The 15,292-nt window shown below is 34.2% G+C and overlaps 1 protein-coding gene across 1 annotated transcript in view; it reads left to right on the forward strand.

Moving 5' to 3' along the window:
• ASCC3 (activating signal cointegrator 1 complex subunit 3) overlaps positions 1–15,292 on the forward strand; it is a 281,105-nt gene that overhangs the window by 64,020 nt on the left and 201,793 nt on the right. The window contains exons 9-10 of the mRNA XM_056342568.1: positions 13,553–13,753; positions 14,213–14,353. Coding sequence (XP_056198543.1) covers positions 13,553–13,753; positions 14,213–14,353 — 342 coding nt within the window. The remainder of the gene's footprint in view (positions 1–13,552; positions 13,754–14,212; positions 14,354–15,292) is intronic.

Genomic DNA, 15,292 nt, shown 5'->3' on the forward strand with positions numbered 1-15,292 from the left:
ATGAGTTTCAGAGCTAGGTGTTATATAACTGATCAGATGTAAGCCTGTATTTGCTCAAACTACATCCTCCTTGGCCTATTCATATGATGTGGGTTTTATTTTTGGTGTGACATTGTGAATCAAATCACTGATCATTTAAAAGCAGATCATTTTTACAGAAATTGGAAAAACGTTCACCAGAGAAATATAATGAAAACCGGCTTTAATTATTGTCCCATAAGAATGGGAAGAAATGCAGATACTTTCTTAAATTTTTGTGTTACCAGAATTATTGCAGAAATTCATAGATAACCATTTGCACCCACATACTCAGATTGTACATTTCACTGGTTTTAAAAAAAACAACTAATGCAACAGCTTGCCATGTAACCTTTTTCTTATTCCAAAAGAATGTTTTCTGTCTAGCTCTGTCATAAACCTCTGTTTTTGTAGGCTGAACAGCAGGTTTATATGCTTTGGTTTGACACTGGGCAAGTTTGATTCCTGTAGAATCAGGCTGAATGAGGGTTTTCTTCGCAGTATGTGCTGTCTTAGCTCATCTACACAAATTTTTCAGATTACTTTTTCACAAAGATGAAAAACTACCTTCTTTTTTTTGGCCAATAGGTTTCTTACTGCTATTCAGCTATAACCTAATGCTTTTCCCTGTCTTGTAGTGTCTTAAAATTGCTTAAAATATGATCTGATTACTTGTTCTCTAAATTGCCTTTGTCGCAGTGTAAAGACATTTTGTAGTCTTGTGCTTTTATTCTTTTTAAGATTACCAAGACTTTTGTCTTTTTTCATTAAACATCAGTTTCTAAACACTATTAGGATAGTATAGTGTACTACATTATAGCTTTATTTTTGGTGTTGGCTTATCTGTTTACATACTCATCTAAGAGCTTTTTAACATCTTAGAAGTTTGACAGTTGTGTTACGTGAACAAGCCACATTTAAGACACTAGAGATGTTAAGGGTGGCAACAATGCTATGGAAAACTGATAAATATGCTCTTAATTGTGTCTGTCTGGGTTGTGATCTTATGCACGTTTTTATTGTCAAAGGCCTGATATTAATGAAAACATGTGAAAAGCACCGATAAGCGTAGATACAGCAAGGAAAAAATCCTTGTGAATATAAGATACTACTTTCAAATGTCCTTTCATTAGTGAGATTGTAATTGAAACTTAAAGAGATCTTCTCATTTATATATACTCTGTTTATTCTAAGTACTAGTAATGTACAACTTCCTTCATTGAAAAGAGCTATGTAAAATCTGAGTTATCTTTTCTTGAGCACTATAACTTTGAAGTCAAGAACAATTAATTGACAGCATGGGTCAAAGTCTAATATGAGAATAGATGTACTGTTGAATATAGAGAACTTAATTTCTTTTTGTCTGTTCTTTAAACTAGCATGGCTGTGTATAATACACTAAGCAAAAATTGCTGGGAAGTGTTTTTTAGATACTGTCATTCTTACACTTATTTGGTATTTTGGTCACTCCTTTTCATGCAAATAGTAAATAAGGATAGGGAAATGCACTTTTTAATATTAACATGAGGCAAAATTGACTGCATCTGACTTAAATAAAATGTTAAGCCTGTTTCATTTTCTACACAGCTGCCAAGCGTGTGTATTTTGTGTAGTGCTGCCTCTGAAACGGTTGAAAATCTGATGGGAACACTTACAAAGGCAAACTGGTAAAGGGCACCAGCTGCTGAAAAGCACCTGCTGAGCCACTGTGGGAATAGATGCATCTGCCTGTAGCTACAAGTAATCTAGCAAGTACCTGGTTTTACCTGTCAGGATTTTAATCTGTGTAAAGATTCAACTACTTAAACTAATTCTGAATGCCTAAAGAAAAGAAAAAGGAGGGGGGGTGGGCAGGTGGGAGTGGTTTTTTGTGCAAAAGAGCTCCACTTCTCAGCAGTAGGAGCCTCTGAAAGCTTCTCATTTTCATAACTATCTTATGTTTTTGTTTTAATAAAATCAAACCCAGATATGGCAGCCAAAAGCCTCAGTTATGCTGTGCGTAGTGTCTTACTAAAAGATGTAGTCAGAATGGGAGAGATTATGCTACCAAAGAGCAGGCTTCCAGTTTTGTTTGGCTTGATTTGAGAGATAGATCTCAGGGGGTTTGCGAGGGTATGTTTCTTTTTTCACTGCAGCGTGTTTGATTCATTGTGAGTAGTGATGCGCACACAAAAATATGCTGTATAATCAGAAGTCATTAGCCAAACTCCCCAAATACTTTTTAAAACTGTTGCACTTTTTGTCTTGATACTTTTAACTTCTGTTTTTCCCACTCATTGGTGACTGTACCACACAAGTTCATCAGCCCTCACCTACCTTTCCTTTCCAACAGTGGATTAGGAAGAAAAACTTAGTGAATGCTGCTGATTTAGTTGAGATTTGGGAGAACAAAATAGCTGTGTTCTTGTAGAAAAAAAGACTGATTGTGTTTGTAGTCTTCTCTTGTAAAATTTAAGAAGTCATGTAGCATCTGTATTGCAAAACAGTACTGCCTTCTTGGTTAGCAGTAGTGTGAAATTAACTGAAATAGAGAAGAAAATTGAGTTGTAGAAAGATTATGACAGCAGTAGTTATTCCTCTAGAAATATTCTTCTGTGTGCCGTTCTTTCATTTGTACTTGATGTGTGAAAATTATTACTGGTTTTAACTATAATTATCCTTCAGAGCTCTCTGTTTTTCTGGTTTTCATTAAGTGTTATTCGGAAGAAATAGTTTGTCATGTGTTAAGGGTAAGCTGAAGTAATGAAAATGTTATCCTGAAGCGGCTTCTGCATTAGCAGTTTAAATATCCATTTCTATATGAACAGTTAAAACTGATGCTTTTGTGTGCAAAAAATAGTATTGAATTATTAATTGGGGTTTATTTAAAAATAAGAATACTGAAAAAACCTATACTTTGAAAGTATAATATGAAGTGCTGTTACCCTGCTCTTAAAGACAGGTTTGAATTTGCTTTCAAAGGAAGGAAATATTTAGGCTCCAAATTGTGATATTCAACTGACTGTAAATTGAGTGGCTTTTATTTATGTATTAAATTTTGTAGAGTAAAACCAATGACTAATAAAAATCTAAGAAGCATTTCAGGTAGACGTGTTCTGCCACAGTGCAGCTGCATGTAGCTCAAAGAAATCCAGCTTTCTGGTTCACAGCATTTTTTTCCTCTTGTGCTTAATCAGTGTAATATTTGAAATCAGATTATACCTACCTGGTGACTTTGCAGCTGTTATGTTTGTTGACCTCATTAAATTATCATCATAAGTGAAATATTTAAATAGAGGAAGCAACTTGTAAAGTGGTCATTTTCATTCTTTCAAGAGTAACATTTATGTCATTGACTGAATATAGAGACTTTCTGGTATAAAGCACATGCAGAGATCTGTAAAATTTTTAGTGAAAATAACTCAAAGTAGTTTTAGTCCTTTTGATAATTAAAACTGGAGAGTGAATAATGTGCTTCTGCTGCATCCTGTTAAGGGGATAGCCATTTCTCAATGGAATTTCATGGTACAACTGTGGAGGAAGAATGAAGTAGTCTGCTTTACTTTGATAGCATACCAGAAGGCAAGCTTTTATTCTTAGGAGTCATCAGTCTTCAATTTACAGAGAAATACAAGATAGTATTTTAAATTCTAATTAATATTATACTCAAGACCAAAATTATTGTTTTTAAGAAATGTAGTCTCAAAGTGAGAATTTTGAAAGGTGAAAGAAGTCTATGCTAATTCTGATACGCTGTAACATTTAAAAGATTAACTCTTACTGAAAATATTTTAGACAAATTATAGTTTGTCTGATTTTAGTGTTTGTCTTCAGTTAGCACAAGTTTCTATACTCTCTTTGAGATATGAATCTCTTATCTAGGATAGGAATGTCCTAGGACTTTCAGTAATAGAAATGCAACTGAGGTAAAAGGATTCAGTTAGAAATCACCAAATGCTTCTAAATGTTTTTAAAAGGGTTTGGTATAGAGGACCTACATGACTAAAATTTTTAATTTATATCTGAAAGGTTATTCATCCCAGACTTGCAGTTTCTATTAACCTAAAGATGATATGGAAATTTTAAAATTTTTGAAGAGGAGTAGTTGTTCGAGTTTGCAGATGCCCTTGTTATCTTTCCTTCTTATTTGCTGGATTTCTCCCTTTGCAGTGTCTATATTCTTTAACAACTAGAAAAGTGTTTTCTGTATTAACTCTTTTGATTTGTTACTTTTGAAACAGTGTGTTTTTTTTAAAAAAGACGCACTGTGTCTTTCCAGGGGAATAAATTAAGGGAGCAATATGTCATCAGCAGAGTTATGAGTCTGAGTTGCATACAAGTGTATGAAATTATAAGAGTGTTCTCCGAGTTGAAAAAAAAAAACCAACAAAAAACAAAACAAAAAAAAAAACACACAAAAAAAACCCCAACAAAACTTGTAGAATAGACTGTGGCCTATAAACATCAGGTTCCTCACTGCTGCATCTGGAAAAGTCAGGGAGATAATGGTAGTGGAGGTGTCAGTACGTCTGTACTAAGTCCAGAAGGAACCTTGCTGTTAAGGGTAACAACATTTTAAATGTTTTTTTTGTATTTCACTCTTCCATGTGTTTAGCTTTGTATAGCATTAAGTCACTTTTAAATTTTAAGGTAAAGATACCTTGTTTATTTAATACTATTAATATGGATGAAAAGTGAGCAAATTAAACTCAAATCCTTCTAACCTCATAAAATTTTAACTTCTGATGTTATTAGGAAATGCTACAACTGTTGCCAGTTTCCCTTTTGCTATTTTCATACTAGCTGCGATACTTCAATGTAATTTTTGTGTGTAATTCACAAATGGCATCAGAAAGCTCAAAGAGAAGGTTGTGTTCTGATCACGATTTCATTGCTACAATCTGGAATAATTCTCTTGACATTAGATACTTTTGAGTTTACAATAGTGTCACTGAAATCAGAGTCTTCCCTGTGTGTCTGTTTGGATGCCAGAATTTATGTATGTTTGCTGTGCTGCAGAAATAGTTGCTTTTATGGAAAAATCTTTCTGAAACACTTCGTTATCCATTTTCTCAAATAAAATCACTAGAGGGTATAATCATTCTGTCTATAATCTTTTGTCATGTTATAACTAGGCTGAGGAACACAACAATTCTCCTAGCGAGGGGAGGAGATTCCCCAAGCTCTTTCAGTGTTTTTAACTCAGAGGAGTGAAAGCCTTGGAGGTATGGTGCTGTCCCATCATTTCCATCAAACTGATTTTGGGTCTCTACATGCTGAAGTCTTTGGTTTTAATCTATAAATTTAACCAAAGAATATTTTGTTTTATTTTTAATGCAACAGTAAATGTTTGAATAATTCAGAAATCTATAGAAAAGGTATGACTGCTGCAGGTGTTTGTATAGTGTAGTTCTCAGGAGAATAGTTTAGATAATGTTGGTCACAGTCTATATATAAACCTAAAAGGATTTTTGTTAAAATTATTTCAGGCATGTTAGCTCTTAGCCGTCATGTGTGAAGTTAAATATTTCCCCTAAAACCTCTTGCTTTTGAATAGGTCTCTTCTTTCTTCAAAAGAGCAGATGGTAGGACTAATGATTTAAAACCAAACCAAACAAAAAAAAACCTGACCTTTTTTTTTTTTTTTTTCTTTATTTTTGTTGGCATTTTTGTTGGCTATTCTTTTCAAGGAGTGCCTATGTTACCATAGTTAGTAGGAGACTAATACACTACTAGATCTTGCTTTTCAATGGAGCTGTTCTGGACTTTCTTTGAATAGAGACTGGTTCTCTAATGAACATTTGTTGCTGAAGAGCACTCGCTGTTACAAGCTGTCCAGAATTTTCACATTTCTGAGAACTGAATAACATCAGAAAAATAACAGTTTCGGTATCTTGGCAAACATGAAGTCTGAAAGTCAGAGAGGAAATGTTTAATCAGGATTTAAAAGCAGCATTCCAAATAAAGGGAAACTAATAATTTTCATAGTTGGTGTGCTGTGATAGCTTTCAGCAGAGGTAATCCTTTCATACATAATGAACACATGTGTTCGGGTTTTCTGCCCTCCTCGGGATACTTTTTTTAACTTGTGAACTCTGTTGGGATCTAGGAAAATTTTGCAGTTTGTTTTGAGTTCAATGACACTAACATAATTTGAAAGTATGACAGTTTCCTTGGTTTCTTGTGGCTACTGCTACTGAAATACCTACTGCATTAACAGGTGAATGTGGGAATAATGTCAAAAATTAAGATTCCATAGTTTTCCAAAAGATGATTAATTCAAATTAAAAACATATTCATGAAAGTCTCATGGGCTGTGATTCTGTGTTCTATAGTACCCCTACGGTTCATTATCTGTCATTTCTACTGATTTCTTCATGCTTCTTAATCTAATTAAGGGACTCTGGAGTGGTTTTCATGTGAGGAGAGCCTGAGGGAGCTGGAGAACAGGCAGGAGGCTCAGGGAGAATCTTACAAGTGTATATAAATACCTGATGTGAGAATGATTAACAGAGGAAGCCAAACTCCTCAGTGGTGCCCGGTGACAGCACCAGAGGCAACTGATACAAATTAAAACACGTGAAGTATCATCTGAACACAGGAAAGTAATTTTTTATTTTTTTTTACTGTGAGGTGGTCAAACACTGGTACACCTTGCCCAGAGAGGCTGTGGAGTCTCCATCCTTGGAAATATTTAACTAACTGCACAGTCCTGGGCCACCTGGTGTAGGTGATCCTGCTTTGAGCAGCAGGGTTGGACTAGATGGTCTTCAACCTAAATTATTCTGTGATCTGTGATTACCACTAAAAGTGACATGGATAGCCATACCATGCAATAATTGCTTTTAGTTATAGTTTAGACACTTGCAGCACCAACAGCTTTGAAACCAGCTGCGGGTTCTCTCATGCCTTTTGTTACTTGCTTCTGTCTAAATGGGTTTACTCCAAGCTTCCTTTATAGCACATAACTCCAGGTACTAACTACACTTTGGATGTGGGCATTTGTACTGACATGAAGAAATTATTATGCAGATTATGGCCCAAAGCCAATCCTAAAATCTATTTGGTACACTTGTATAATCTTCATATCTTTGTGTATGCAACTTGTTCCTACAAAAATTGTCCCCCTAAGTCCAATCAAATCTCACTGATATGATTTGGTGCTAAATGGAGCAGATCCAATCATCATGCAGTTTTTCTTTTACATGTTATGAGCCTTTACTTAAGTGTTGTCTTTTAAAACGCATATATACACTGTAAGTCTCTGGAGCAGATAGGAAATTGTATTCTCAAATAGCACTTCCAAGAAAATACAAAAATAATTTTACCTTTATGGTATTTATATAGTTATATTTTTATTTATTATTGTTCCTAAATGTCATGAGCTACCACCTCCATTAAAGTAGCAGAATATGAAAAGTATCATTAGGAGAAGGGAGCACGTGCAGGTCCCCAGGTATACCTATGTTTATTACTTAGTGTACCTTCAATAACAAAATGCCATTTACACTGGCACAAAAGTGCTTTAAGTGTATACATACATTATTAGAAAGCAGGGGGGACTACTAAATGTTCATAATTTGGAGGGATAATGTGTAGGTATTTATATATACATATATATACGCACACACAGAGATATATACAAATATATATATATGAGAGTGTGTGCATGGATAGATGTTTTAACCAATGTTCCAAAGTGCAGCAAAGGGGAAAAATAACCTAGTGATTATTTATATGCCAGGACAAGGGACATCTGACCTTCGTTTCCTGGTTGTCATGGATGTTCTGTAAAACAGCATGGATTAGTCATGCTATTACCAGTTAGGTAAATTATCTTTTTAACTGAAAGTGCAATTGACCAACTGAATACAGAATGGGGTTTGTTGCACCTGAAATATATAAGGTACTTTGATTAAAATATATCTACATTAAAATTAAGCCAATGAGTAGGGAAAATGCTAAAAGATTAAACTTGGTTTGAGTGCAGTAGATTATGATAAGGGTAGTAATTTTATTATTTTGTTAGAGTACAACAGAAGAAGTCATCGTTATAGACTATTTATTTCAGGTGATTTTATGCTGTGGAAAATAGTACAGATGACTAACATTTCTTTATTTCAGGCCATCAGAAAATTTGTCTAGTATTACCTGAAAACTGGAAAAAATGAATGTGGACAAGATAAAAATCTCTTGGAATGAGGAATATATAGAGAATGTTCTGTCAATAAATCAATAAAATATGATCATTTAAGGGAGGTAACACCCAAACATGTTTTCTGGATAAATTGCTAAGGACTAAATGTAGCTATATTTTTTTTCTGGTGTTGGTCTGGATAAATTAAATAAGACATACTATGCTATGTCTGTGCATGCCAATACTGAATTTAGAAGCTGCTACTAAAATGCTGGCATTGTGCCTTGAAGTTGACTTAAGAACATATTAGGCCACCAAGTGAAAATCTGTGATAGAGGTTAACTGCATCTGACAAGCTGTTTCTGTCAACTAGTATTAATGCATAAAGTGGTACAGAGAATGAAAGATCATCTCAGCTTTTAATGGAACTTGTAGTTAGCACCCTTTCGTTCTTGATGAGGGAATGTGCTATAGACCGTAGATAGAACACAGCAGATTTCACAGGTATGTCTTGGGAAAAAATTTAGTGTCTTCTGTATGGCATTTAATTGTAGTGGGCCTGGCTGAGCCCCACAGCAGCCCTCATGGTGCTGCGCTTGTACTGGTAGCTGGAAAGGCGGTGGTAACACACCGGTGCTTTGGCTGCTGCTGAGCAGCGCTGGCACAGCATCAGGGCTGTGTCTCCAACCTTCCCTGCCCCCTCTGACCAGTAAGTTGGGGATGGGCAAGATGTTGGGAGGGGACATAGCTAGGACAGCTGACCCAAAGTGATCAATGGGATATTCCATACCTTATGATGTCTGCTCAGATAGAAAAGCTAAGAGAAAGAAGGAGGAAGAAGGGGGGCATTTGTTATTTATGATGATTGTCTTCTGGAGCAACTGCTACGCGTTACTGTAGCCCTGCTTCCTGGGAAGTGGCCAAACATCGCCTGCTGATGGGAAGTACAGAGTAACATCTTTTGGTTTTCCTTTGCTTTTGCACACATGACTTTTGCTATTGTTTCATTAAACTGCTTTTATCTTGACCCACAAGTTGTTATTTTTCCATCTTACACTCCCTTGCACCCCCCACCCTGTTCTGCCGAGGAGAGGAGTGATAGAACAGCTTGGTGGACACCTGGCATCCAGCCAAGGTCAACCCACCAACCACACCATTAAATTCTGTAGAACTGTAAGATCTGGCTAATGAATTGTGTGACTAAACTCTGTCTAAAGTGCTGATGGCCTGTGCTATTTAGAACAGACACTGTTACTACTGTGTTATTAAAGCAATTGTGTTTCTGAGCTGTAGCTTGCCTGCAGAGTGAATTGTATGACCTTATTAATGGATATTACTTTAATGACTTTTACTGTTTTGTCCTATTTTTAAATTGCATCTTAGAGCACCAACACACAAATATCTTTTTAATGAAATGACTTATTTCAAATGTCTTCATTAAGTGTAATCTTGTTTACTCATAAATGCATTAGTTGTAGTAGTAAATTCTTTGGGAGAGAATTGGAAAGCTTACTGAGGTAAAAATAAAGGTTCATATCAGAGCTGCTGTGAGTATCATTGGTTTGTGGAAAGAGTTGCTTTTCAGTCGTCTTTCATATTGATTCATGCTTACGTAAAAAAGGCACCATTTTAGGCATGAAATTCTGTTTGTTGTGAGTAGCACTCAGATTGTATTCTGCTTAAATTTCTTTGGTTTGTGTAGAATTCTAAATAAATCAGCTGTGGAATAGAAAGCTGAAAAATGTTACAGCTCATTCACCTTCAGCAAAAAAACCAGATTCTGCCATCCAGTGGCTACCAGTCTGTTAAGTAAGAGTGGATTTCACTGGTTTATCTGAAAAAGAATTGGTCTGTAGAAATCTTGACTGACGTTAATATGCCAGAGGGGAAACGAAAAATTGTTTTCAGCTTTCAAGCTAGGTAGCTTGTGCAAATGACAAATTAAAAAAGCAGATCTTCTAGTAAGTTTGTCAAACTGTGGACTTCTGTGCATACTGTTGCATTTCTGTCCATTGGGGTTTTTTTACTAATTTTTAAGGGCAGAACTACTGTTTTTGGATTAGGTGCTTACAGGTACTGTTTGGAATACTGTGAAGTTTTGAGAAAGAGTTAACCTGTAATACTTTTTCAACCAAATGGGGAGTTGATTTGAGTAAGTCTTAAGATACTGTTTTCCTCTAGAATTCCTTTCTCTTGTAGTTTTCTTAATCCTTAATATGTTCCTACAGAGTCACCCTTCAAAGAATATTATGCGTTGACTGTGTGTTGTGATTGTGAATGTTGTATATTGATATGTCACTGCCCGCATTTTTCTTTTGAGTTGCTTGAAAGTTTTCATTCAGTGTGTTGAATGAAAGTCTAGATTCTGGTCAGAATACCATTATTTAAAAAAACCCACAAACTCTTCTAGTTTTTAACCAGACTTTTATGGGGTTTATTTTTTTATTAATCTTTATTTCTCTCTTAATGTTCCTGTTTCAAGCAGGTGTAGCATCTTTGTAGAAAAACAAGCTGATGTTTATTTTTCTAACTTGTTACACAGTTTTCTTTGATGCTTCTGGAAATTCTGTTTGTTTATTGCTGCTTACTAAGTCAGTCTCAATCCATGATGTTGCTACTTTCCAATAGGAAAAGAGAGGAAAATATTTTTCTTTACCTAAATATTTGTTTATTTTTGCTAACAATTGCATGTCCCAGGGCTATAGTATATGTAATTTCTTCCAAATGTAGAGGAAAAAGTCTTACACTGCCAACTTCAAGATTAAGAGAAGCTGGAACAATACATTCCTACAGGCAGTACTCTTAAGAAAACACTTAAAGACGTACTTTATTTAAGGGTACGTCACAGCTGTAAGGAGACCATTTTATATAAAGCCATGCAGTTCAACTATGTGAATGTGAAAAATTCCTGTCATTCTTTCCTAAAGATACTTAGACCAGACTTCATTTAGACAGCTATGTTTCTGGTTCTGTTTAAAAACTGTTTCTTTAAATAATATACATACCGTGCAGTATAGTGTTTTGTTAGTTCAGTTCTGTAATCACCAGTTGTGTTTGTTAGTTTTTTGTCCATAGATCCTTTATTATTAACAATGTAAACAGTGTTTATCATTATGAACTTCATGGTGTTTACAATAGCTTCTAAAACCAATTAGATGGAATTGGGAGGGAAAAGGGAAAAGGAAAAACATAACCATTTTCAAAGACCTGACAAGAAATCTCAAAATGAAGTAACAGGCAAATTAGAAACCTAAAATGACTAAGCAGGCCATAAAAATAGCTGATTGAACCCTGATAGCACTAATATAATCAGCAGGTCTCCAGGAAACCCATTAACACTTTATAATAGTCTCATTCATGGAGATGAAATGAATTTTGAAGATGATGCATGGCATAAACGTTATGTATACAAAACTTGGTGCAAAACAAATAAGCTTTCACCCTGTAATCTTGCAAGCAGAATAAACTGTGAAAGAACATTGATAGCAAGAACTGATGTAATCCTGAAATTCAGCCACTTAATTGAAGAAACTTGATGAAAAGTACTGGAAGTACTTGCATTAATTACTTTTTTTTTTCAACTGAAGACATTTAACAGTTTAGAATAGAAATTTGAATATATTTGAGATGCGTCAATCCTATAAATACAAATGCAATTCATGATTTAGGTGGAATTTGGTTTTTTTAATGTTGCGCGAGAAGTTTTCAACCTGAAAGCTTTGTGAAGACAATGGTAATCCTAAATTGAAAAAGCATATTTTTCAAAAAGAATTAGTGTAATTGATTGCATAGCAGTTTCATTGACTTTTACATCGGTGATTGGGGTTTTTTTATATTTAAAGTTCTCTAGAATCCAACTACAGTTGGCCAGTTATTTTATTCCTCTACATTTAAGAGTAGAGTGAAAGAGTATTATGTATTATCCTAAATTTGTAATTTGTATCTCAGCCTCTCACATGAGGCTACTATAAGAAGCTGCAGCAAAATGATAGACCTAGTGCAGTTTGTCACAAAGTTAAATAGAATAGTTGATTTGAATAGCTGATGAAGCCCTCATTCCTAAGCTTGTGTTGCTCGAGGTAGTACTAAATTGGGGTGCTGCTCAAATAATTTGCTTAGTATTGGAAAGCATTGGAAAGAATATTATTAGTATTGGAGACACTGTTACCATAGCAAAAGTAATATATAATATTTTATTATTATTATAATATAATAATTATTATTTTATTATATATTATATATATTAAATAATAATATATATTGTATTATATAATTATAAATTAACTAAAGCTTCCAGAATAATGGAAAGGGAAATCTTCAGAGGGTGTTTTCAGGACTGTTCTTTACAGTGAATTTGTACATCTGTGGCTTTCTACAATTAAAATAAAAAAGATAATCACAAAAAAAAAATCAGATACTTTTCATGATTATTAGTAGAAGTAGTGCAGGTAATTAAATCTGTAGAAAGGAAATAATTCTGTGTTCTGCAGTCCTTTTTAAGTGTCTGAAAAGTAACTAAGAAAAAGCAAGTTTATTAGAAAATTAATTTTATATCTTAAGGATCTGTTCTTTAGTTGCTAAAGTTTTAGAATCTTCACATGCAGAAATTGTAATTGTCTACACCAATTAGTTGTGGAAAAATCAGTTGTCTGAAAAAGAGAGACAAAGTATTTCTATAATTGATGATTTGTTCTTTGTAAGATTTAAACATGCATTAAACTATAAGAAGTGTAATTGCCTGGTTTAACTATATAATTTAATTTAATTTTTGAAAACATTTTCAAAGTTTATTTGGGACTGTACAGGCAAGTTTTATGTTCCTTTTGGAGGTTGCAGTTTGTTGCAAATATTGTTGGAGAAAGGTCTGAACATTAGCAATTGCAAGATGGAGATTTCTTCAGAAGCAGAGAGAAGGTTGTTACTGAATTTGTCTGTTTACAAAATTAATCATAAGTAATTTTTAAAATAATCTTTTTCTTTGGCAGGTTCTTGTGTATTGCTGCCTATTCTATTAGTCACAGTTTATCATCTTAGGTTTAAAGATGATTATTCTTGTAATCTTGACTATTGCTATTTGACTGATGTATAATTATTAACAGGTCATTACTGTATAGTAGTTTTGGTCGCAGTCTTGATGAAAAACAAATTAAATACTGAAATAGCATGTGTCTAGAGATTTTGATTGATTTTAATACGTATTTTCCTGCTGTATTTCTTTTCCTTATGGATTCAGTATTTCAGGGTTGGGTGCGAGTGGTAGCCTCAGAATAAAAACCTTGGAATAATAAATACATTTCAACAGGTATCCTAAGTTTTGTTACCACATGGTCTTTTTCTTACGATTAATATATGTAGATATACACACACATGCATGTATATATGAAAAATCAAAAATATGCATGCTGTTTGTTTTAACAGATTGGACAACTTGCTTTTAAAGGCGTGAAAAGACTAAACCGAATCCAATCTATAGTTTTCGAGACCGCCTACAACACAAACGAAAACATGCTAATCTGTGCCCCCACTGGAGCTGGGAAGACTAACATTGCCATGCTGACAGTCCTTCATGAAATTCGCCAGCATGTCCAGCATGGTGTTATCAAAAAGGATGAGTTTAAGGTAGGAGTTTAATGAACGAAGTAACAGCTTTTCAACTTACAAGGTAAAACCCGTTGTATGTTATATACGGAATATGAAGTCAGGAAGTTTTCAAGGGTATTACGGTTTTCCAAGTCAAAGATAAGGCTATTTTTGATTTACTTCATTATTGTTAAAGCCATTCTTATTTGTGTTCTAAAAGTCTTATTATGCAAGTAAAAAGCTATGAAAACGCATTTAGCTTTGATGCAGAACCAATTTTCAAAGTGATGAGGCTGTATAAACAAAATCTATTGTCCTTTAAACAGCTGCACACTTATCCAACAAAGATAACTACTTTTCATATATCACTATTAAGATTTTTCACTGTAAGCGCCTGGCATCATATTTCAGAATAAATTGTGATTTGTAATGGTTGCCATGAAACAAACGACATTGTGGGGTTTGCTCATTTATCAAGCAAGTGTCCTTTTGGTGCAGATTGTGTATGTTGCTCCTATGAAGGCTTTGGCAGCTGAAATGACAAATTACTTCAGCAAGCGTCTGGAACCACTAGGCATTACTGTGAAAGAATTGACCGGTGATATGCAACTGTCAAAAGGTGAAATTCTGCGAACACAGGTATGCTTAATATTTTAAAATGTTCTCTGTATGTATTCATACCTCTTTATAGGTATGCTGGTCTTTTCTTCAAACTCCTTGTTAAAGGTATTGGTAAAGCAGCTGAAATGTTATTACCGAGTCTGTAATTACTTCGGTTCTGTTCCAAAATGTGACTTTCAGTTCAAAGTGATTAAAACACTAATGCATCTGAAATATCTGAAGCAACTAGCTCATTAAACATTTTGGTTTCTCCCATTCAGACTTACTAGAATGGTGCCCCACTCTTTGTATAAAATCTTGCATGATTTCCAGCTTGTGAACCTTAGTGGGTTGTGCCCCTTACCTTCCAGAATTATAAACCAAGTGTTGTATGTATGTGTTTGCAAGAGCCTAACGTTCATAATTTCAGATTAGACATTCTTTGATAATAGCAATCTTTGAAATTTGAAGGTCTAGTCTGCAAATGGTAAATCTTAAATAAATTTGAAATGCTGTAACAACATTGTTGCAAATATGTTAAAATAATACTTACCTTGTTAATTAAAAAAAAAAAAGATAATAAAGCTGCAGGTTCCTGTTAATAGCTGATCTTATCTTTCCTTCTTAAGCACAAATTAGGAAAAGTATAAGACATTGCTAGGTTAAACATCTGAACATTCATAGAAATGAATATTATTTGCTTTTTTAGCTTCCAAATAATGTTGCACAGATGGAGATTTTTCTTTTTTAGTGGATGCTTCTTGTCATGTGTATTTCACACAAATGCTGTTTATGTCAGTGAAATATCATTTTTCCAAAATATTAAGATACGTTTATAAATATTCTTTCATCAAGTTCCTTGTAATTACTCTTCTTCCTCCTGCCTGGATGAAGAGACAGAGTAAGACTTGGTTGTATTATTGATATGAACATTTATAAATGTAACCTGTAGTAATTATTGATTCAGATGAGTTATAT

This window comes from Falco biarmicus, chromosome 6, assembly GCF_023638135.1.
Source record: "Falco biarmicus isolate bFalBia1 chromosome 6, bFalBia1.pri, whole genome shotgun sequence".
Lineage (NCBI taxonomy): Eukaryota > Metazoa > Chordata > Aves > Falconiformes > Falconidae > Falco > Falco biarmicus.